Consider the following 24,323-nt stretch of genomic DNA (forward strand, 5'->3'; position numbering starts at 1 on the left):
TTCGAAGTTATATACAAATATAACCTCCATTTAACTGAAAGAAAAAACGTTCCTGAGGTAAAATAAAAACCCACTTCTATTGCCTAAATGCAATTTTTAACATAAAGAAGGCCTAGCGTGTACCTTTGAGAACGGACGTTATGATGCGTCGTCACTGGTCTGGCCACGCCCCCATCTTTACTCTACTTACCAAGAGGAAGAACACGTAGCGCTGTCTATACCTCTCAGACCTACGATGGACAACGTCTTTGTTTGAAAATAAATTTATTTTAATTACAATTGTTCAGGCCCACCATTTAAATCCTCAAGGCAAATATGCTGTCACAGAAACTAACTCCAAACTACGGAACCAGCTTAGTCCAGACCTTTTGGTTTCACAGCCCTCAAAATGGAGGCGAAGAGCGAAACATGGACTTCCACTCCGAAGGTTCACACACCACGACAGAGGGGGCATTGCCTCTAATGGCGACGTTCAAAAGCGGAGACGAACGTAAACCAAGACCCACGGAACTAGGAAGGGGCAGGCTGGTGAACAAATCGCAAGACGACCAAGAAGGAGACGGTTCGCTGCCTTGCACTCCGGAACTCCAGTCCGAAGTAGACACGGACAGCCAGGCGGGGGAAGAGGTGTTGGATAACGACACCAAGCGAGTCATTCGCACTTTTCTCAGGGACTATGCAGGGGCATCAAAAGCTAAAAGGACAAGACAAGACGAGGTTCAAGTGACTATGAGAAGAGTTGTAGACGGCGTGCTTGAAAAACACCAATACGCATACAAGGGTAGGTGATCCGAATTAATAGTGTGTTTAATCAAGCAGATAAAGACCTCCAGACACGTGTTTATTTAAACCTTCCGTCAATGTACCACATCTACAAACATTCATCCCCATTGCACAACATCTATGTGTGCCTGCTATTTCATATATATATAACATGTTAGGTATATAGTGGGAATGTAGTATACATTAGTTGATATTGGTGTAACGTTATAATTTTCGCAGATAAAACTCGAGTGATTGATCAAGTCAGCGGACTATGCTGAATACACGTTTCTCACCAACGTCCTTTTTTATTTGAAGGTATGATCCAGAAATTGGAATTGGACGGCCGAGGGGAAGACATGAGTTTTGTCACGTCTGTGGCCAAGAGTCTCTTCGCAGACAGCACAACAAACTGGGGGCGTATCGCCAGCCTGGTGGCCTTCGGAGCAGCGTTGTGTCAGTACCTAGAGGCCAGGGGTAAAGAAGGCTGCGTGTCGCTGGTGGCCGAGGAGATTTCCTCATACCTCCTTTCAGACCAACGGGAATGGTTGGTCAAAAACAACTCATGGGTACGTTGTGGTATATCTGACTTGGGGTAGTGCTCCCAGTGAAAATGTTCCTGTTGCTTAACTGCTTTGTTGTTTGGAATCTGGCCAGGCCCTAGCTCTGTCTACAGATTGTAATCTAACTTGCTTTTTGTTATTCATTGTTTCAGGAGGGCTTCGTAGAGTTTTTTCGAGTGTCAGACCCTGAGACGACAGTGAGAAATACACTCATGGCCTTTGCTGGATTTGCTGGTATTGGTGCAACAATTGCCCTACTAATCAGGTGAATTTGGGACTCAAAGACTTGAGAAGTTATGCCTTTTTTTTTTCAACAAAAGACACAACTACATGGACATATATGGACAAACAAAATATGTTGTATATTTCCTCATTTTGCTATTTATTTATTTTTTGTGATTTACTAAATAAAATTGCTATGATATGCGCCTATGCAAATTGTTGGAGAATTACGTAATTAGCCAATAAGAAATATTTGTGAGAATATGGGTGATTGTGTGTCGTGTCTAGGTCAGAGGGCCAAGTCTCCAGGGAGAAGAACAGAAATTTACCCCAACAGACGTAATTAACTGGCACTGACGAGATGTTGGCCCACTTCCTTCCCGGTTATGGAAATACTATGGGTTAGATCTGCATTTAGAAAAATAACCAGCACAGAAAGCCCCCTGTGGCTGGCTTCTGTGCTACAAATGTGTTGACTGGGGGAGAATGACCAAAAACCGGAATAAATGCAGATTTGTACCTTTTTGTTTGTAAACGCTGAGGGCCCGCACACCTGTAGTATCTAGCTGATGCAGAAATGTTATTTAAACATTCCAGTCACTTGTATAGCTTGCACCATTGACAAATATGTCAATAAAACTATAAATGTTGCCTAGTCTGGCCTTTTATACGTTCTACTTTGACACAGTGATGCATTACAGTGACCTTAACCCTATGTCAGATTCTGTTGAAATTGTGGTATTTCGAAGAAGTTGTGCAGCTATTTCCGCGAAGTCAGACAACACCCACAGCATCACTCAACCACATGCATTTTTTGGGGGCATTTTGCAAAACAGCAGCTTACTTCAACTTGCATTTCAACTAGAGGATGCACAATGCTGTTGCTCAACCTGCCCTAGCTATACGATTGGGGAAATGGGGTGACAAGCATTCGTAACATCCGCCCAAATGTTTTTACTATCACTTCACGATTTGTGTTACCTTTCTGTTTGGCGAAACAAAATAGATGCAAGACTGGGTGCAGCTGCTGGCAGGGCCAATGCCAAGCAGATATAAAGGGTGTAAAAATCGGTTTAAGAATGGGCCCAGCTGTTGGGTTGCTAAAAGTAATTGCTGGCAGAAGAAATGCAACCAAAGCACAAGTCTTCATTTGACTATTGGCTGGCGTAAATGACGTATCCTGCAGTATTGCCTTTGCTGGCATATACAGGCTTCCTTTCCGTCTGTCAGCCAACATAATATAATCAAGTGTCTATTTGTATATTAAGATATTTTTTTATTTTGGCCTTGGTTAACTTTGGGGTGTTTACAAAGAAAAAAGGTCATACATGGAGAAGTTCTTGAGAGTTGATGATAAGGGTACAGCTGGATATGTTGTGGTGTTGATGCACACATTATATGGCGCTCTCACCATGTGTCTGGCACTGATAGTGTATGGGGAGATTAGTTGTTGCGGTCACCCAAAAAGCCTCGGACCGGTGAAGTTGCAAGTGTAAACACTAGAGGGTCAGATGAAGGCCTCATCCTAGAGGTGCTTGACTCATGTCAACTTTTATGTTATACTTAGGTGTGTGATTGGTAGGGGTGGAACAGATCCTCAAGCTGGTTATAGTGCCCCTTGGCTTCCCATGAGGCTTCCTGTATGCCTGAGTGCCCTTCAGATGACTGTAATGTTAATCAATAAATTCAAGCTTGTTCTACTGCAATTGTGCTCAATGATAGCTCTCTTAATGAGAACTGATTGCCTCCTGCAATGCATTAAATTTTCTCTAACTTAATTATTATTAACTACATTTGCTTTGCCTGGCACCCATCAGTAGACTTCTATCAGTGTGTGTTTGTGTATCCATATCCTTGTTTGTTCAGATCCTCCTCCTGTTGTCTTGGGTTACAGGACAAACATGCTCTCGCAGAGGTCTTGGGAGGAAACTGAGTATAGCGTCTCCATGGAGACATCCCACACTAGGTCCCCTCTAATCTTCTACAGCTAATGATGTTAGCCTGCACCTTGGTTACCAGTGCACATGTGCATTGTGAAGACTGGACTGGCTACACAATGGGGAAAAGGTAGCTCAGGCAATCTCAGAGCAGATTGCAGCATACACTAGTGGGTTTGGTCTCCAGAAAACGACTTGGTGCAGTGATGTGGCGCGGACACAGCAAGCATAGCAATTCTCAGTGGCCTTGATGTTAGAGACTTGCTAATTATGCAGATGTATTATTTAAACCTATGTCCATACATTATTATTAGCTATGCTTATGCATGCAGGGAATGGCAGGGCGGAAGGGGATACGATTACGATCAAATTATTTTTTTCAGGTATTGCAATGAAAGGTACAGCATAGCTGGTGCATGGCATTAGGCACATTCATGCATTAGAGGTTGACTCAATTCCAACAATAGTCTATTGTGTTTTACTAATCGTGAACTGTTTATTTCCCCTCACGAGTATACAATGGTATTAAAGTCCATCAATAGCTAAGCCATTTAAAATAGGGTTTGAGATTTCTGTACCTGGTTTCTCTCTGGTATAATGCCCTGCCACGACTGCAACAAGGAAGTCTATTATCGTATTTCAAACAATGCGGAACCAGACGGCAAAGAAGGAAGTTTTCCACCCCCCAAAAAACCTATTGAAATTGGTTTAACTCACTTCCTAAACTTTGTAAAAAAAATACTTTAGGAAAAAAAGTGTCAGCTCAAACTTTTAGCCTTGGACCATACGCCCGCCCTAGCATTCTCATTGGTGAAAAGCGTCACACTTCCTCATAGCAACAGCCATTAAAAAAAACAGCGTTTCGGGGAAGTCAGCTGATCTGAGTTTATCTTACCACACATGTCCCTCTGGCTCTTTTACTTATTTTCTCCTTCAATACTTGGAATATGTATTCAGCAGTAACTGAAAGGAAGGGAAACTAGTCAAATGTCATTGAACATTTTACTAGGTGTGTCAGCCAGAAACCGCCCCCTCGACCAGGCATGTGAACAGCCAAGTGCAACGCATTTCAGTCAGGGCGTGGTTGACAAAGAGCATATATGCTCAGTAAACCTCCCCAGGTTAAGAAAAGCATGACATAAAACAAGTTGGAGCTCATAGAGCAGCCACACATCACCACCTGAGACTGTACTCTGATCCTTGAGGTGTGGGAATTGGTCAGAGATCACTCTTAATCCACTGGGCGATGTGTCAGTGCTGTCCGTTTAGTTGTGTCATTATCCATCTTTAAAAAGTCGTATTCTGGGACGGATGACTCGAGTGCAATACATTTGCACACATCAACACTGACATATGACCCAAGTGAGGTAAATATAGAAACGTCACAAACAAGCTTTCTGTTAGGCCTGCTCAAACAGGATTTTTCATTTATTACATGTGTGCATATTTCCTCTTTTTTTCATCTGTCTTCCTTGTTTGGTTTAAACTCTCCTGTTCCTTATTCTTGGTAAAGGCAAGCGAGAGAGCCTGGTTCCTAAAATGGGCAGCCGCCTATTAAGGGTCCTTATATGGACTTCCTTCCTGAAAGGGGTGTAGACATTCCCGGCAGCAGCATTCCAAAGCTTTTTTATGAGACCAGTTTGTCCTAAACTGGAACAAACAGGAAATGGTTATGCATACTTGTGGCATTACTTTATGTAAGCTAAATAACTTTTTTTTTTGTAGATCTTGGTCATCGTCTTTAGCAATCAAACCAACTCCTGTGTAATAGTGAGCACTGTGAAGGGAATGGGTAGATCCTGTGCATAGATCTTTCTCTTATCGTGAATACCGTTAACCTTTTATTCTGTAATATTTTCTCGCAGTTCTTAAAGCAGGATTGATCAAGGATTTTTCCCCAAAATACAAAAAGTGGTAATTTTTCATGTATTGTTTACATTGATCATTGATCAATCTTAGCCTTACTTCATGTCTTGGTTACATTGATCATCTTGACCTATTCTTATGTATTAGTAACACTGATCTCATTATCATCTGCAGGACCCCCTTTATTCTTCTACTAATCGATCTATCAGTTAGTCAAAGAAATGGGTGTATAAGGAGCTTTTAAAGCTGAACCTCAATACAAAAGCTAAGAACAGAATAATAACATGAAATTAAATGAGTTTCAATCAACAATGTTCCCAGAATCCGAGAGAGGCAATTGAAAAGTAGTTTCAAACTAAATATACAGGAAAGGTAAACTGAAGCACTGTATAAATACGAGTATCAGTGGGTCACTTTCGGTCATAGCTGTTTACCCTCCCAGCAATTTGGAAATGGCCATGTTTAGTTAAGTCCAAACAGGGCTAGGTTATTCATAACCTCCTCCATGGCCCATATGTTTCAGGCTCTTCAGAAACTCAGGTTTTTCAGAAATGTTCTTCAGAAAATTGTCAAAATCCCATTTTCCTGTCTACAAGATGAACCTGTATGATCCTATGCCACAAGCTTAATCACCATGGTCCTCCACCATGTTATGGGTAGCCATGTACTCATAGCGGCTGGAGGTATCTGTTTTGTGGAGAGGTCAAAGGATTGGACAGGCCTGGGCTTGTTAGACCCAAATCCACTGAAGGTGTGATGTTGCTTCTGGAATCGGCTGTCAGGTGTGCAAAGTAGGTTAAATGGTCTGTAGGTTTACCTTTCAATCCCCCGGACCTCCCGAACTGTGTTCGGCTTTCACTAAACCGCAATTCTTCTGTGCATTTTGTGTGGGTAGATTATAGGGGCCATTGGACCAAATGGAATGTTTTACCAAGTCCTGCTCATGGTCAGTGCATGTGGTCATGTGGAGAAGCTTATCATGTGGTCATCACACAGTTCATGTGACCGCTCACATTTTAGCAATACATGGGACCCGTGGTGTTTAGTCACTTTCTGAATGGCACCTTTTCAGACTCTCTGGTCACCTGCCTGAGATATCCCTAGACTAAAATCTCCAATGCTAAACATCTTGAGTTTTTGCTGGAGTGAATATGGGCCAACACTTTAGGGGACATTTTTTTCTGTGATTGCATCTTGTCTGCGTGTGGACTTTTAATGTATTTAAACCTACCAATCCCATGACAGAATCCCAATGCCACCATCCTGTGTAGTCTACAGTCAACAGAGAATGTTGACGGTTCAACTTGATGTTGTTAACGTGACCTAATCAGTGTTCCATGAGAATGTCAAAAAGAAAAGGCTGTGGGAAAGAGTTGTTTTCATTCCGAACTGTGGTCGATCTATGACCCCTTACCTCTCTATTCCGCACATTGTCATGGGTCAAACAAGATCACACAAAAAACATACTGCTGGAACGTTTTTATTACGACTTTGAGCTGATAAAAGCGAGTCAATATTTAATCTTGATATTCAGTACTATAGTAATATGTATACTACTATATATACATACTATTAGACACATAACTAAAACGTGGGTGTGTGTCATAAGGGAAAATTACTTCTTACGGTCTTGGTCTGGCTTTATCTGATCAAAATGTTATGGGAAAAAACATGGCACATTCTCTTGGGTTGTTGTGGGTGACTGGGTGTGTCATGTCTGAATAAGAAAAAGAGAAAAAGTCCTGAACTTATAAAGTTCACCTTTTGTGGAGTGTACAGTTCACTGGACATTATGTCATTGTGCACAAATTCAAGCTGACCATTTGTGCAATACTAGAATGATTTAGTGCCCTTGAAACAGTCAGATTTGGTGAGATCAAGGATAACAGAGTACTTCAAAAGGGACAGAGCTTTACAGTTCTAACACCCAAAAGTGGCCTGCCTCCTTGAACTAGGCCATCAATTTCCTTTGAAAAAGTATTTTGTTTGTAGGCTTTATAGAAACTTAATACATAAAATACTACAGGGTAGCCCTGAAATTACTCTATAAACAAAGTGGAGAGACATTGTCTCATCGTAGCAGTCTGCCTACTGGCTGTTATTTTACATTTCCTCTAACATCGCGTGGAAGATATAAATTATCCAAACTAGTGAAAATATGGCCCACAACGGGTACTGCACAAAGAGGCCATCACTAGCTGATGAATCCGGAAAGTGACCTGAACATGAACAAACCCTTATCCATCATGTAGAGGGGTGGGGAGCTTGGTGGGCAGATGTAGATTAGATGACTGAATCACAAAAACCGCACAGTGAATCATTGCACACCCGTGTAATTAACATGTATAACCCAAAATAAGATGAATAAACAATGATGGGAAATTCCAATTACATTACTCAAAAATAGAGTGCTAGCCCTGATATCACGATACCAGAGGCTTTGTCACCCTTCGTGCATACGGATCGGGACTGGAATCATGAGTCAAAAGAATGAAGGAGACTGTGGTTAGTCAAACCCACTCATCACACATTCAACAGTGTCTCTGTGTAATGTGCTTTTCGCCCCCCTTCTCCCCCTCCCCCCCCCCCCCCCCCGTATTGGGCGATACCGATGTGTCTGAAGAAATTGTATTTTGTCTGAGCACCGTTTGCAATTATTCCTAAATGGAAGAGGCTACTAAGATACAGGCTTGGTTTGAGTGGCCTTCAACTAAATGCTTGTAAGTTTCTCTGATACAATAGGACGAGAAGGAACGGCAATTTTTTGTCTTGGATGACATACGCTGTGCAGTGAACACTAAGCGGTATTATATAAATTGGTGGATCGATGCAGTACTTGGGGAAATCCAATTCCACTTCAGTTTTTAATACTATAGGCTATTAAGCTAGACTAGTTGTTAGGCAGATATTTAGAATTGGCAGTTTGTGTGTTCTTTCTGAAACTCAGTTAAGCCAACTAACTAATACAACTTTTTTCTTAACGATTGGCCATTTAAAAGAATACCTTTGGAGAACAATGGTGTTAACCTGTTTATCTGTTGCAAACCAAAACAAACAACACAACAAGACTGTTGAATGTGTGATGAGTGGGTTTTACTAACCACAGTCTCGTTCACTCTATTGACTCTTGATTCCAGAACTGATACGTATGCAAGAAGGGCGACCATTCCTCTGGTATCAGGGCTAGGCAGTGGCGCTGGAACCATTGTTAACAGTCTTGTTGGGTAGCAGGTTCCATCCATTCTAAATAGCTTACAGTCCGTCAGACCAATGTTAAGTTATCTTTGCCCACAACTGAATGTTGTGCTCAAAGAAATCTGCTGATGTATTTTGGTCTCAAACTCAGGGAAATTAATCCATAGATTGAAGCCCTAGGGAGAAATCGTCTGATAAATTGGATTTTGCACCTCCACTTTGGTTCATGAAGCATCTGTGGGACAAAGCTAATTCTATATTATACTGTATATAGGAATGGAGGGCATGGGGAAGAAGTCACACCTATAGGTTCTTTTTTATGTAGGGTAGTTTAATGGTCAAGGTTTTGTTTTGACCACTTATGTGTGAGCAGAAACTATTCAGAGTTTGCTTTAATACTGTGATGTCTAATGATGTCATAGATTAAATTAGTTTACATTAAAGCGATTTCGTGATAAGATCAGAAAGTGTAAGAACACCTTTTCAGTGTTCAATGACCCCAAGGTGACAAGCCTTTTCGCTGACATCACCTCCCTGCAGTCTATGGTCTACATACCAAAACAAGACCAGCTCCCTTTACAATCCCAGAACATTCTCAAATGGATCCCACTGGATAAGCTCCAGCCATTGACTTCTGCTCATACGGTTGATGACGCCATATCGTTGTTCACGATCCAGCTTTGTCCCGTCGTGTCCTATTTTATTCTCGGAAATATCCTTTTATAGGACGTGTTGAACGTTCTACCCTGCCACACGGGAAACTGGAGCGAATGCTGCCGAGCCAGGGATCAAGTTGCATCTAGGACATGTGATAGGCGTGAGACGGACACCACTGTGTGTTCCCCTGGGGAACGTTCACACGGGACGACATCGTCAAACACACACTGTTTAATTATGGAGGTTGTTTCCGCTACAATCAAACTGGCATGGAGGAAAGCGATTTAAGGTCAACTAGAGAAACCCCCCACCCCCCCTTGCTGTCCTCCCCAGAGCTGGCGCTGTCGGTATGCTTCAAGGTGACTGATAACCCTGTGGCATTTTCCATGAATCCCTCATATCAGTTGGAACTACAGAGATACCGTTTTGTTTTTGCTGTGTTCTGCCTCCCTGACTCCCATCACCTGGAGGTGATGGGATACCAAATACAGAGCCACACTATTGATACCCTCTAACTCTTAAAGAGGGAGGGAGAATAAAATCCTGCTTTTCCTTTGGCGCTATAGTCCACAGCTCTCAATAACAATGGAAATGGAGTTGTTTGTTGAACCTGGAGTTGTGTTGGTATACATCAGGTTACTTCAGCCACGGTTTCAGCTAGCCGAGTTTGAATGGCTAATATGCCTGGGGGGCCATGGAGTTCAAATGAGCCTGGTTACATTAGCGCAGTGATCCATCATGACGTCTGGGTTCAGTGGTGTCCAGCCATGCCTCCAAAAACAAGAGCTCAGCCAGAAGGAATGTGGAGGGTCCTTCACCGGGCCTTGAACGGCCTCACTGCTCACAAAAACAGGCCTTGGATCAACTGTTGTGAAAACCCAGTGAAAAAGGAATGCTTTAGTCTAGAGTAGGGTCCTGTACACCTCAAAATGTAGTATTCTCTGTGTTTTCATTGTCTCTAGATCAAAGAAAAGTGGTTTGCTTTTCAAATTAGTATTCCAGTTCATCCACGCGAGGGGATCTCAATGTATGACACATCCCCTACTGACAACACTTGGCGTGCCCCTTGATGGTGCACTGACTGTACACATTTCTTACAAGCTGTCGATTTAGATCATACTAACTCCACAATGTGATGTTGGATAGTTTAAGTGGATGGAGCACAGGCTCACCACAGAAGGAAATCTACTACTCTGGATTCTACTTATGGATTACATTTTTTATACTTGCCCCTTTCCCTAAATGAGGATTCTCTCTTACGTCCAAAGGGGAGGTTCTTGAACGTAGGTTAACTGTCGTTTTAGGGTTTTCCCCCATGGCTTGAAGCCTAATTCTCCAGCCTCAAACCTGGTTGTGTCCGACGTTGGATAACTTGTTTCGCTGTATTTTTTATTTGTTCTGTACGAGCTTTTAAGCAATGTGTCAGTACATGCAAAAGAAGTGAAATGGCCTGGTCTTTGACGATAATTTCTTTGTCTGTCTAAATTTATCCCCAGTGTGAAGTAATTTCCTAAACCTCTAGATATTTCGATGTTGGTATCGCTCTAAAGCACATGAAGCTAGTCCTCCGGCATGAGTGTTACACAGCAGAACTGATCTTTTACCCCCCTTCCACATTGCGGTAGTTGAGGTACGAGGATGGGGTAAGAAAAACGTCTAGCGCTGGCTAAACACATTTTCCTCTTTCTCAGCCCACAGGTTCCTTAAGAGACTGAGCCCAAGATTACGAAAATTACTATGCTTCTTGTCAACTACACCGGTTTAATCTGGTGAGGATCGGGACAGGGTTAAAGGCAGTCAAACTGAGTCAGCCTGTGTTGATGATGAGTAAGGCCTGGGGGTGATGATGCAGAGTATTGAAGTTGCACTTTGGTTTCAGATGAGAGGCATCATGGGTTGTGATCATGCTGTTAGGTCAACGGTCAATGGATGATGACTTGATAGATTGTCTCACGCTACAGCTCCACATATTCTAGATGCATGAGTTGATTGAGTATTGGCTTCTATTTTGATGGTCAATGCCTTTCATTTCAATGCTTAATGTAGTAGTTCCTGTGTTTTCATTGTATGAGGATGGTCTTTTCATGTCATATGTAAATCTCCCTGGCAACTCGCTCTCTCACTCCCATGACAACTCATTTGATTCCTCCCTAACTCTCTTTCCCCACACTGAATCACTGTCCTCTGCCACTGCGCTATTCACCATCTCCTAATTTTACTTCTGCTGAGGCGTTCCCTCTTTCTGCAGAGCGATACATCATCCAGCCACAGCCCGTCTTCTCATTTCTGTCTAGCGCACACATGATGTAACCGTGTGACTATGACTTTCCGCCTTATGGATCTCCTTCTGTTTTCCAACGTTTGCCGTCTCACTGACATCATAATCTGCTTCTTCGCCATGCCTCAACACGCCGCAGACCGACAGCTCTGTTGGTGGTGGTGGTGGTGGTGGCGTTGACTATGTCAATAGGAACGCGCACAACAAACAACACACACACACAAATCATACACATCTCTGAAAACAACATGCACCAAAAACACAACACACAACGCACACAACACATATTGAGCCGTCTTATCCCCTTGCAGTCGGAAAAGCTCTTTTCTTTTTACAAAGGTATACTCTGAGAAGTACAGCCATGGTATGTGCTGCTCCTCTGTCTGCTGTACAGTATATACTTTTTTAAATGAAGGGTAAATATAAACAGATTTTAGCACATCCCCCCCGCCACTAGGTAGAATTAAGGTATTTTACTGTTTTTTGTATTTTTATTTGTTTATTTTCCTTTGGTTCACCTTCTGTGGAAAATGCAAATTCCACTGCTTGACCCGGCTGTGTGATCCGTCTGTGTTTTTCCCCGGCCAAGCCAATCAGCTGCCAGCATTTGCCTACACCCAAAGCAAATTTAAGCAGCGCCGCATTAAGCAGACTCTTCACAAGCGTAGGCTTGTCTTTGCCCAGGTCGAATACATGAGAAAACACACTTCAGTAAACAGTGTTCCCTCTCTCTTCATCTTATCTCCCCGCTCCCAAGTCCCAATCCTATTCCCTCTCCTGTCACCTCTCTTATCACATTCTTCTCTCAAACTAGACTTTACAGATGTTAAGGCAGCCTTTCATTCCCATTGTTTTCTAGTTTTGTTGTTGTTTTAAAAATTAACCTTCACAGTCAGGTGGCAGCTAAAAATGAGCCCTGCAATAAGGTTGTTCTCGGAGTGCCGGAGTGAGAGGGGATCTGTTTACAAGTGGTCTTGATGAATGTCTGGAATGAAAGGAATGAGTTTTACGAAGCAGACATCCTTCTTGGCAGCAAACTTGAACAATACTCGGGGCACATTTGGTTATCGTTGCATCGCAACTAAAAGTGCTGATAACTTGTTAGAACAAGTTCCCTAGAAAAATTAGTCACAGTGTTTTTCATTGTCTGATCCAACACACTCTGTTCAGCAGCTCTGCCTTTTCTCCTCACTTGAATACCCCCTTTCTTGGTATTTACAGTTGTTGCATGCATTTATTATATTCTTGTTTTCGGTTACACGATAGTCGCCCTGTGGGTTGTTCTCACTGTTTGCATTTGTCAGCATAGATTAGTAACAGCACCAGTGCATTACAATGCAAACACGAGCTCACTGGCTTGTTGCTTAGAGATCCCTGGCTAACTTATAGGAATCCCACACCACCTGGGGTTCTCAGGAAAACTGCAGCCTGCAGGGAAAACATCAGCTGACGGGGTGGAATCTGCAGGGCTGAGGAAAAACACAATTCAACCAGCATGTGTTGTTATCCCGGCTAGGGGACTAATCACACACTCCAATCGTGGGTCTCCCAGTGTGGGACTCCAAGTATGGGACACCCAGCGTGGGATCACTTTTTACCACCCCTAGTTGGGTATTTCATGTCATTGATATTTAATGCACCCTGTGTGTATAGACCTGAATATGATGTATTATGTGCAAACACTATGCATCACTGTGTGAATGTGTCTTTGTGTATGTACATGTTTGGTTGTCTCCAGTGGTGTGTGTGTGTGTGTGTTTGTGTGCATGCATGCTTTTGTGTCTTTGTTTTGTGTCAACGGTTCGACAGCTCTCGGCCGTTTCATTGCCATGGGAGTGCTGCATATCTGATTGTGTTTCAGGAAGTAAAAATACATACCAGTCTCCCTGGCAGACCGGTTGTTCCTCACTTTGGTTCACATGGTTAAATTCAAGCCGAAGCATGACAGACAGTTGGATTCAGACACAAAACGATATAATAACATAGGATGATCAAACGGTATGATCAAAATGATCATGAACTTATAAACCAGGCAATATATGCAAATATAATCAAATGAAAAGGCTAAATGCAAATAAGGACATGCATAGGAAAATGCACATCTTGAAGTATATTACAATATGAAGACGTATGCATCCATCATCCACAATACGCATAACACTGATGATATTTAATCAAATTAAATGCAAAACAAACACATGAAGCAGGGGGTTTTCTCTGCAGTCTCGGGGGAACCTGGGGCGTTGTGGGCTACGGTTCAGTTAACGTCTGCTAGCTCAGCTGGTGAACTCTCAATTCAACAGGAAAGTACCTGAACGCCGCTTAACGTCAACAATCCCCCACCCGATGCGCCCTGCAGCATTAGACTCAAATTGCAAGCCCAAGGGCCATGCTCAAAACATTGTGTTGGGAAATGGTGCAAGCAAACGTGAACCAGTGTTTGATTCCCCAAACAGTAATATGCACCTCTGAATTGAGAGACAAGAGTGCCAGGCAGCTCTGCAGCCATGTCTTGTTGCCATTGCCGTTCGTTGTGTGTGTGGGTGTAGCAGACGGAAGGTTGTGTTGGTGACTTGTTGCTGTCGCTCCAAGCATGTAAAGGACTTGAGGCCAATGAGGGTCTAGAGACAGTAGCCTGGGCTGATCAAGGGTCATGAATTGCAGCGTTATCCATGCCTTCCGATTTCAATTTATATAATCTTTTACACAGTTCCTGAGAACATGACAAGAAGAATAACTATGTTTTGCATAAACGAGTATTTGGATTACAGAACCATGCACGCCCAGTTATGACCTCCAGGGCTCGGCTCTGTCAGAACACGTCATTAAAGGCGTAGGCAGCCAGTTATTACAAGAACAAGCAACTGAGAAGTAAAGAATAAGTGTGGGTGTATCAACAGGTTTGTGTTTGTTGAAGTTACGTTCCCCTTCCACTTCAAGGCGAAGGTCAAATACCATACTTATTTAATAGCACCGAACTGTGCTATGCAGTACTGATTGGCAGTGAGATTACTGAACTACTGCACAGTACCATATGCAATACAGGATGGCGCAGTACAATACAGTTAGCTCACAGCATCGTATTGTGCATTGCAGTTTGGTACAGTACCGTACCTTGGCCTGACTTGCTTGGCAGTTAGATTACTATGCTACAATTCTGAGTGCACTGCAGTACTGTAGACCTAAACAGCATAATGCAGTTATCTATAGTATTGCACAATGCAGTTTAGTACAATACAATGGCCAGGCCTTACTGTATTGACAGTGAGATAAGGTACTTAACTACTTATATGTCTTTGGTAGGACACAAACCACCTGGCTCAAAAACAGCTTCTTTCCGAGCACAACAAGACTCTTAAACTCTTAACCCTTTTTGCACTACTACTGCACACTGCACTACAAATGCTAACTGAGACACTTTCTATATATTTCTATCTATATATATATATATATATATATACTGTCCATAAATATTAATATATATATACTGTACATATATTCTATTTATTTATTTTTTGAATTTTTAAGGAGAGCTTGGGACACAAACATGTCATTGCCAGCTGGGATTGCTTGCCTGTTATGTTGTGCATTTGACAAATAAAATAACTTGAACTACTGCGTAGTTGCTGTGGTGCAGCAGTGTGCAGTATATGATTCTAGCTACTTGTATAAGAGAAGGCAGTTGGCTACATCACATCATGCGCCCTCTATTTTCGTAGCATTACACAGTACCCTTTGAGGGGTATTTGTAGCCCAGTGCTTGCTGAGACTATCCCTTAAATGGACTAGTGGACGTTTGGAGCCCATATTTAGAGGGGAAACACACAGGGTGTGCATGCACGCGTTTTGTGCATGAGTAAACACCATAAAAGAGTGTAAAGTCCACACGGATCCCCACCCCTAGTTGCAGTCATATATCCACTTTATGGAGCTCTATAGTTATACATCCTCTTTTATTGGTCATTATCTTAGCACTAAACATGGTGACAACTTTAGTGCTCGTCACCGGAAGTGACTGGTGCATGCATAGTGAGTCGTAAAAAAGTAGAAAGGGTATTAGTTAATAGTTAACCGTTGATATTCTGGTTGATGGTTCAGTGATGCTGTTCAAAACGAGTGGAAATACGTACTAGGAGCATTGTGCTGCCCATTGGCAAAGGGTTTCCAAGATAGGCTTGTCGTGTTTTACAATGTATTTCTGTGAGGGCGGTCGTGCCGTAATGGAAAGCACAGCAGGAGACCGATAGGAAAGTGGTTACAATCAAGTGCGACTACCTCGGTTGGTACACTCGGTTGGGCATACAGAGAAAGGACAACACTAGCCTAGCCCCGCCTAGGTCCGCCTCGGACCGTGAGAGCCCATTACTTAGATACTTGGCAGCCTGCTATTGTTTAATTTGAGTCAGGTGCTGAAAACGTGGCTTTGCCAGCAGCTGACATTTGAATTTTCATGCTGTTGGTGGGAGGGGGGTCATCTAAAATGCCACATGCCTGGTAACGATACGTAATGGTTATTGTTATCAAATTGGAAACTGACTTGATGTTTGTCTCTGCATAAATGTTCTCACAGGAAATGACTCAACCACGCCATGACACCTCGGGGAAAGATCGCATTGGGGTCTTGAGTGAAACAATGTCATCACATTTTCCTTTCTCTTTTATTCTTCATTTGCGTGCCATTTTTTAAATTTGAGGATACACTGCTCACTTTGATATTAGTCGAATCTCGAATCTCAAACTGTGTATTGCATTTGGAGGATGTCATGTATTTATCAAATGACACTAATTAAGTTTAATTTACTCAATATTTTTAGTCGTAATATCATTTACTATTGATGGACAAATATGCCTACAAAGTTAAGTCGTTAGTGTGTTTGGTACTGGAAGCACATCTACTGTTCTTCTTAAGTTTTCTTTATCCGTTTGCATGTTTTTTGTGCACTTACCTGCTCCTGCATCCTTTCAGCTACAGAAACCATTCAACTATCAAAACGTCCAGCTCTTTAACAACATGATGGCTATCTCTCTGCGTTTTCCCACTCTTTCAACTTTTTAAACTATTACACTTTTTCAGCTTTTTTTATACAATTTAAGTCAATGGGCGGACGGCTCCCCCGTCCGCCTTCTCTGACACTTCAACTACTTCAGAAATCGTAACTTGGTCAATTTTCAACGTTAATCTTCATTCAAACAATTTAACAAATCACAACACACTTGTACCTTCAATAATCTGAAAAACGAATTTTGATTACATTTATACTTTTTTCAGAATCACAGTTTAAAGAGGAGCTATGCAACTTTTTTAAGCTTAATTGAACTTAATTAAGCACGTTAAGAGTCATTGTGATGGTTCTATAACACTTTATGGGTCGATTGGTGGCTGTTTCGAATCCCCCTAGCGCAGGGGTGTCAAATTCAAACTTACTGAGGGCCATGTGGAGGGCTGTGAATAAAATCAGGGGCCAGACAGTTTTTCCATGTGTGTGGGTAATTATTACCAGCAAAACTGATTAATAAAGCAAAATAGTATTTATCAAGTGCTGAACAATTTTTTTGTATTGATAACTGCACAATTAAACAAACCACATTTGCATCACAGTACTATTGTCTTTAACAAAACAACAAAAAAGATCTTTGTTACCAGCAAAACTGATTAATATAGCAAAATAGTATTTATCAAATGCTGAATTTTTTATTGCATAAAATAACTTCTCAATTAGACAAAACACATTTGCATCACAGTACTTTTGTCTTTAACAATACAACGAAAAAGATCTTTGTTACCATCAAAACTGATTAATAAAGCAAAATAGTCAATGCAACAAGTCGTATCTCAAATTGTATGGCTTACTTTGGAAACTTGAAAGGACAACAATAGGGCCAATAATGCCAAACCTAAGCAAAATAGGCATTGTGCTTGCTATTTAGTTAAACTCTTACCAGACACACACCTGCATGTGCATGTCCCTTACCAGACATGCACCTTTTCTTAGAAATGATCTCGTCTATTCTAGGCTTAATGTCATTTGCTATGGCCACTTTCAATACCGAGACCAGATGCTGGTCAGTGAGGCGGGATCTGTGGGATGTCTTATTCAGTTTCATTACGGAGAACATCTGTTCGCACGAGTAGATGCTTCCAAACATAGACATGATGCGTGCAGCGTGAAGGCGAAGCTGTGGCATTGATTTAGGGAGTAGAGGTGCAAACTCAGCAGCCCCAATTGACTGGTACTGGGTCTTCAGAGCACCGTTACATTGCAATTCAATGAGTTCCAACTGCAAGTGCTCAGGTGCAGTGTCACTGTCAACATCAATTACAAATGGATTTGCGAACAGATCAAGGTTGAATTTCTCTAATCCAAAATCAGCAAATCTCCTGCTGATTTCCACTTTGAGTTGTTCAGTTTGTCAGCATACACTTTGGTCGGGAATGGGATGGTGACTGTGTCACTGACTGACTGGCAAGTAGGAAAGTGAGCCAAGTTGCCTTGGCGCATCTGGCCCTCCCATAGACGCAGTTTCATTTGAAACGCCTTTACTGAGTCTCGCATTTCAGTGATCAGCTGCTTTTCGACCCTGGAGTTTTACATTCAGGGCATTGAGGTGCTCCGTTACGTCACACATAAACACCAAGTCGCTCAGCCACTTTTCATCCTCAAGCTCGGGGATGACCTTTTGTTTGCTTTCCATGAAACGAGCGATCTCAACGCGGATATCATAAAATCTTTGCAACACTTTCCCCCGACTCAACCAGCGCACCTCCGTGTGGTATGGCACATCCTCGTACACAGAGTTTTCCTCCTCTAAAAGTGCCCTGAATTGCCGGCGATTCAAGGCCCGTGAACGAATGAAGTTCACCGTGTTTCAATGTTGTATTGTCATGGACGTAAATTTAAACACCAGCGCATGGGCCACATTAGATTGATTGTCAGAATTTATTGGCGGGCCTGATTAAAAGTCGCGGAGGGCCGTGTCTGGCCCGCGGGCCTTGATATTGACATATGTGGCTTAAATGAATCCATTCTGAACTTGCTTCCTTTCATATATACATTTTGTTAGGCAAGATAATCATGACACATAAATATTTCTGATAGATGTTGTTCTTTCGATAAAAACGTAAAATGAAACCATTCTAAAACTTCCTTTCATAGATACATTTTGTTAAGAAAGATAATCATGACACATTAATAATTCTGTTAGATGATGTTCTTTCGATAAAAACGTAAATTTCTGAGTGACCGGGGAATGACATTTATTACTCTTCCTTGGGAATGACTTTGTGGGGCAGCTCTAAATTGAGGTTGGAGATCAGATTGCAAATCTATAGTAGTCCATTCTAGGAAATACAGTCTTAGAAATGTTGTGTTTAAACAACCTAACTGGTGGAGTTGGTTGTGTGAACGCGTAATATTTTACTCGTTCACACAACAAGAATTTACACATTGTAGGTGTATTTTATGGTTGCGGTCGATGAGGGACCATGAATAAGCTAGTCGTACATATTCATGAGGAGGTTCTGTCAGGGATATCGAACGGCACGGTGTGCATGGATGACTAACGTTGTGCATAGATTACTGACTTGGGCGTCTCAAATATGCTACATAAACATATAGGCACCGAGGTATACAGTAACGGAACTGATGGGTATGAAACGAAAGCCAGAGTTGTGGTTTGGAAGAACTTTAGCAGGAGACGGTGAAGTTGATAACTTGTTGATGGCGCTGTAGCACTTCTTACGACAATGCACATTTAGGGAATGTATGACAACAGCATCAAACAATGAGGAAACAATCCAAGCACATTTTGCACACAAAGAATGGAAAGAATGGAACAACCCATTGATTGTGAACGAACATTTGCATACTTGTTTTTGTGGCATGACCATCTCCAAATAGGGTTAGGGTTAGATAACCCTATATTTGCTCTAATGGCCTCCATACAAATAACGCAGTTGAGATCTCGACTGTGTGTATGGTGAAGTGTGACCCAAGAACAATGAACTCATGTTATCGGCTATATTGACAAATTTGAGACACATTTGTTTGAGGGACAAGTCAACACCTATTACATAATTATGTGAACAAACAATTAATAACGAATCAAGCAGTTGAGATCGCCACTTTGTGCATGTCGATGTGTGTCCGACACAACAACACAAACATTTATTTTACTGACTACTTAAATATATATCATGGTTTTTAAAGTTATTTGATTAGTTCAGAAGAAATTGTACATATTTGAGCAATTGCATCTGCGATGAATTCAGTTTGACGTTCAAGATTCCCCCTTTTTTGCTTCCTTATTTCATTATCTCCATGAGAACCGATTGATTAGGTGAGTGCTGTATGCAGCTCCCCCCTCGTTTAAAAAGCTTACAGTCTAGTTTCTCTTTTACAAAACCTTTCTATTTCGTTCTTAATAACACTTTATTCCTTCTTTCTTTATCATTCTCTACAAACTTTTGGACCCTACCCCTTCCACAATCTTTCAACAAGAGACTCCATTTAAAATGTTCAGTGTTCAGTTTAGCTTAGTTAATCGTGCGCTTCCATTACATTTTTTTAAATATTTTATACTTTATAAGATATTCTACTTAAATTTTATTTATTTTTTTACAATGGTAGTCAATTCTCTGAACTACTCAGACTTCGTAACTTGAGACATTTTTAACCGTTAACCTTTGTTCTAACATTTAACAAATTTGTATCGACAAGTATTTAGAAAAATAATTTCAATATCATTTATAGTTTTTTCAGAATTACAGTTTTAACAGTTTAATTTCCTACCCGCTTCGTATATTTTCAGTTGATCTCATTGACAAATGCTGAGGCTCGAGGGTGAGGACTTTCTAATCTAGATGACGTCTAGCCCAAGGTGACTAGTTAGCGATAGCTCAAGGTGGCTTACGCTAACCATTGCAGACGTCCCGGAGCCTAAACAACGTTAATATTTAACCTAGAAATACAATGTCAAGCTTTAACGGTTATTGTATTTCTTGTTACACTGGCGCTTAAATAATTGATCGATTGGAAATATAATTGTTAAATATCAGTTCTTTGTGTGTTGGGACCCCCGTTTATATGGCTAGAGACTAGGGGCCCTATTTTAGCGGTCTGAAACGCAAGTGGGAAGCGCAAAGCGCAAGTAGCTTTGTGGGCGGTTCTACGGCGCTATCGCTATTTTACAGGCGGATAAATGACACTTGCGTCGCGGCGCAAGTGTCAAAAGGGTTGGTCTGAAGCAGCCTAATTACCCGTAGGTGTGGTTTGGGCGTAACGTCCAACAAACCAATGAGAGTGCCAGCTCCCATCCCCTTTAAGAGCCATGAGCGCATTTGAATCGGACGAGTTGATATTTTGACAGCGCGTCTGCAGTCTCCGATGAGACAGATGCACATGAATTTCAAACTGCAAATGGCTCAGTTTATTGCCAAATAATATGGCCTAATTCACACATGGAATAAGGGGTTTTCTTCCACAACTTCAGAAATACTGAGTCTTCAAATAAATTTCGCCAAAGAAAACGTATATGATATAACATATGATATGCGGTAACTGTGGTTCTATTTAATGATATACGCAATACATTATAAACATTGTTTCTTATCAGTATTGTATGCTATCCTAATATGCATGTGTCCCCGCGGTAATAGACATTGCCATTGATTGTATTATGCGTTACGTGTTTAGTTTGCGTGTGTTTAAACAGAGCACACACGCGCGCCCGCATTCATTCATTCTTTTTAACACTCACTCGCGGTAAAACAATGTTTTTCACGATCAAATACTCATCAATCCTAAAAGTTATGGGCATGTAGGCCTACACGATGTCTGTGTCAAGAAAATATGTTTTTGCTGTACGGTGTTTGCAGATGCATTGATTTAAAAGTACAACTTATTACCGCTGCATCAGCTGTTCTTTCCCAAATAATTTACCAAGAATGTGCGGCTAGGTAGATGAGAGAAGCAAAGTGTATGCGCGAGGTGCACAAGTAATCCGTATGCATCGCATGCGCATGTATGCATCCGCCCTTAAAATAGCATCTGAACAACGCGCCACTGACTTTAAACCAGGTATTTCGATGTCAGTAGCGCAATGGTATTCAGCAACGGCAAAATAGCGTTTGCGCCAGAACACGCCTCCTCCTTCCGCCGAACCGCCCCTTGGGGCGCATGATCAATCCCTAATTTACCGGCGAGTGGCACTGGTGGGAAAAGAACGCTCTGCGCCAGTTGTAAACTAGCAACGACACATGCGCCAGTGACTAAGTCACTTGCGCCGGATGCAAGATAGGGCCCTAGGTGCTTGCTACATATCCGGTTTACTTCCATACAAACACACACACACAAATGCGCACACACACACACGCATACACTTCATCAGATCAGATCAGCTATTACATTTTACCTCAAATGTATTCAAACTTTATCATTAACTCTTCACTTTATGAAGAGTTATTTTCTTCATTTTCAACAATCTATTTTGTTTTGCTAGATGAAAAGAGTTATAGAAACTAACAAATTATAATGAATCAAGCTGTGGACAACTCTTACCATACTATCTGGCAATGCATCAGACGTTTGCAACATAGAATGGGTGCCATCTGGAATATTTCAAGCTCGGCCACAATTTACATTTTACAGTAACCTCATCTATAGAAAAGGAACACCTTTGTAATTTAAATGCCACCTACCAGGAAGCATACCTTCTATAATTATAGCCAATAAGATGCTACGTCTTTGATCCTTAATTAACAGGAAGTTGGTTTCTTGCCCAAAGGCATTGCATTTTATTTTTAACTACTCTTCAAAAGCCTTCCCTGCAGCCTTAAATGCAGCTAGTTTGACTCATCTAAATATGTCAATGTGTGGTTTAATTACTTAAGCAGCCTGCTATTGTTTAACTTGAGTCAGGTCGGAACAGGTGTGTTTCCCGGAACTGCCATTGTAAATTCCCCCCTGTGGGTTGGCGCCAATCTAAAATGTCACGTACCGATCGTAGCAATACATACTGGTGTTCGTTATCAAACTAGAAACTTACTTAATATGTGTCTAGACATAGGTTCACACAGGAAACCAGTCAACTGTACCATGACACCTAAGGGAAAGATCGCAGGGGTTCTGGGTGCAACAATTACATCAAATCTTTGTTTTCCATACCAATGAAACCATTATGATTGGCATGCTGGAAATGTGTACTGTATGGCCAGAGAATTTAGATTGTATGTACTGCAATTACATATACATGCTTTGCATGGTTTACAGTACAACTAATGAGTGTTTCTGTTGGCTTTGCAGGTGAAATGACTAATCTAGGGAGACGACATGCCTCCTGGGCATGGCAGGCAGGATATAACTGACCGTGCTCTGTCCAAGAAACGAAGCTGGCCCAGTTGAAGGGCAGCCCTCACCTGAAGTCTTGAAGAACCCCATCTGTCCAGCCCTTAATGCAGCTTCAGGGTTGCTTTAATGCTGAAACCTCAGAAAAAACCCTCAGACTTAAGATGAAGTCTTTATGTTAATTTTACATAAATCAACGCCCAATGATCCGATCCAACTTGACTTGCTCTGCTCCTGCTTTTTCGTCTTGTGATTGGACTAGACTGCCGTCCCACATTGTCGTCCCACAGCAAGTTAAAGCAGGCCACGGATTTGGTCCTGTGGCTTCAGGCAGAACCATACATACAAGGATGCACTCAAAAAGTATTTTTATGCCTCTGTGTTGTGCAAAAGATAGAAAGATGGCAAACTCCTGAACATGTACACAAACATAAAATAATGTTTTAATGATTTAGAAGATCAGGTTCAAGGCAAGCCTTCTACAACGACTCCTCAGAGAGTCTAGAAGGGTTCCCCACCCAACCCACTGACAAGGCCGCTAGGTCTACGGGACAGCTTAAGGACGTCAGTGTTCTTGTTGAAAACAATGGAAGAGTAGATGGGTGGGACTTGAGAGGAAGGAAAAGCACTTTTACATTTTATTTTTATCCCTACCCCTTACGACATGTTGGCCTCACAACTACCTCAAGCCTCATCATCCCTGTTTGTACTCTTGCTTCAGATTCAGATCATAAGTGGTTCTGATTGGTACAATTATAATTTGCCTGTGACCAATGAGAACGACTCTAGATTAATTTTTTCTCAATGAGCTTACTCTATTGACTATTGATCATCTTTTAACCTTCTACCAAGATTCAGTATTCATTCTAACAAATCAGCCACTAATTCTGCTTGGTCGCTCTGTGAAAAGATCTGCTTTCATTTTTGGTCCACACCTTGGGTCTGATTCAAAATTCCAGTGTATTTGTATATCCATGCTTCATACAGAGAGCCATGCAAATTAACCATGTTGATGAAAATATTGATTCCGTATGATGTAATCTAGCTAAATATAAAACACCTCATGATCGATTATCAATAGGAGTAAGCTATGTGATCTATAAGCTATATTACTTCAGTAATGAAGGTGTTTAAGCTGCTACAATTATTGTGTGAGATGATTAAGACTTATTATTATTTATATATTAATTTATACTTTCATTTTGTATAATAACCACGCTGATGCCGATACGTATTGGGATTTGTTTGCACTTAATAAATGTAATTGCCAAGTGAGAACTGCCCCTGTTTATGTGATGAGGCAATAACATGGCCTGATTCATTCATATTCATAATAGTATCTCACATAAATCAACTTTTACTTATGTTTTTCTAAACTGGATTATGCGTGTTGTCTACTTTCAACACATTGTTTGTTCCTGCCAGTGTTTCTTTACACATGCAAATAAACCTGTCCATTTTGCTTGGTATTTATTTTTGGATGATGTGGAATACATCAATA

The 24,323-nt window shown here is 41.5% G+C and overlaps 1 protein-coding gene across 3 annotated transcripts; it reads left to right on the forward strand.

Moving 5' to 3' along the window:
• The first annotated feature begins 134 nt into the window (after positions 1–134).
• Positions 135–24,284, forward strand: mcl1b (MCL1 apoptosis regulator, BCL2 family member b). 3 transcript variants are annotated; one of them, XM_060064638.1, is made up of 4 exons: positions 137–781; positions 1,081–1,331; positions 1,478–1,590; positions 22,781–24,284. In XM_060064638.1, the coding sequence occupies exons 1-4, from the start codon at positions 316–318 to the stop codon at positions 22,782–22,784; spliced, it is 834 nt and encodes a 277-aa protein (XP_059920621.1). In that variant the 5' UTR covers positions 137–315; the 3' UTR covers positions 22,785–24,284. The 3 variants fall into 3 exon arrangements, with proteins under 3 accessions (XP_059920620.1, XP_059920621.1, XP_059920619.1); XM_060064636.1 differs by lacking the exon at positions 22,781–24,284 and adding an exon at positions 1,836–3,247; XM_060064637.1 differs by lacking the exon at positions 22,781–24,284 and having other exon boundaries at positions 135–781; positions 1,478–3,247.
• The last annotated feature ends 39 nt before the right edge of the window (positions 24,285–24,323 follow it).

The sequence above is a fragment of the Gadus macrocephalus genome, chromosome 11, assembly GCF_031168955.1.
Source record: "Gadus macrocephalus chromosome 11, ASM3116895v1".
NCBI classification, from domain to species: domain Eukaryota; kingdom Metazoa; phylum Chordata; class Actinopteri; order Gadiformes; family Gadidae; genus Gadus; species Gadus macrocephalus.

What these genes read in the sequence shown, in the direction of transcription:
- mcl1b (XM_060064636.1), top strand. Translation starts at nt 316, where the DNA reads ATGCTGTCACAGAAACTAACTCCAAACTACGGAACCAGCTTAGTCCAG. An exon ending in ACACCAATACGCATACAAGG is followed by an intron (nt 782 to 1,080) that starts GTAGGTGATCCG and finishes TTTTATTTGAAG; the next exon opens with GTATGATCCAGAAATTGGAA. An exon ending in ACAATTGCCCTACTAATCAG is followed by an intron (nt 1,591 to 1,835) that starts GTGAATTTGGGA and finishes TGTCGTGTCTAG; the next exon opens with GTCAGAGGGCCAAGTCTCCA.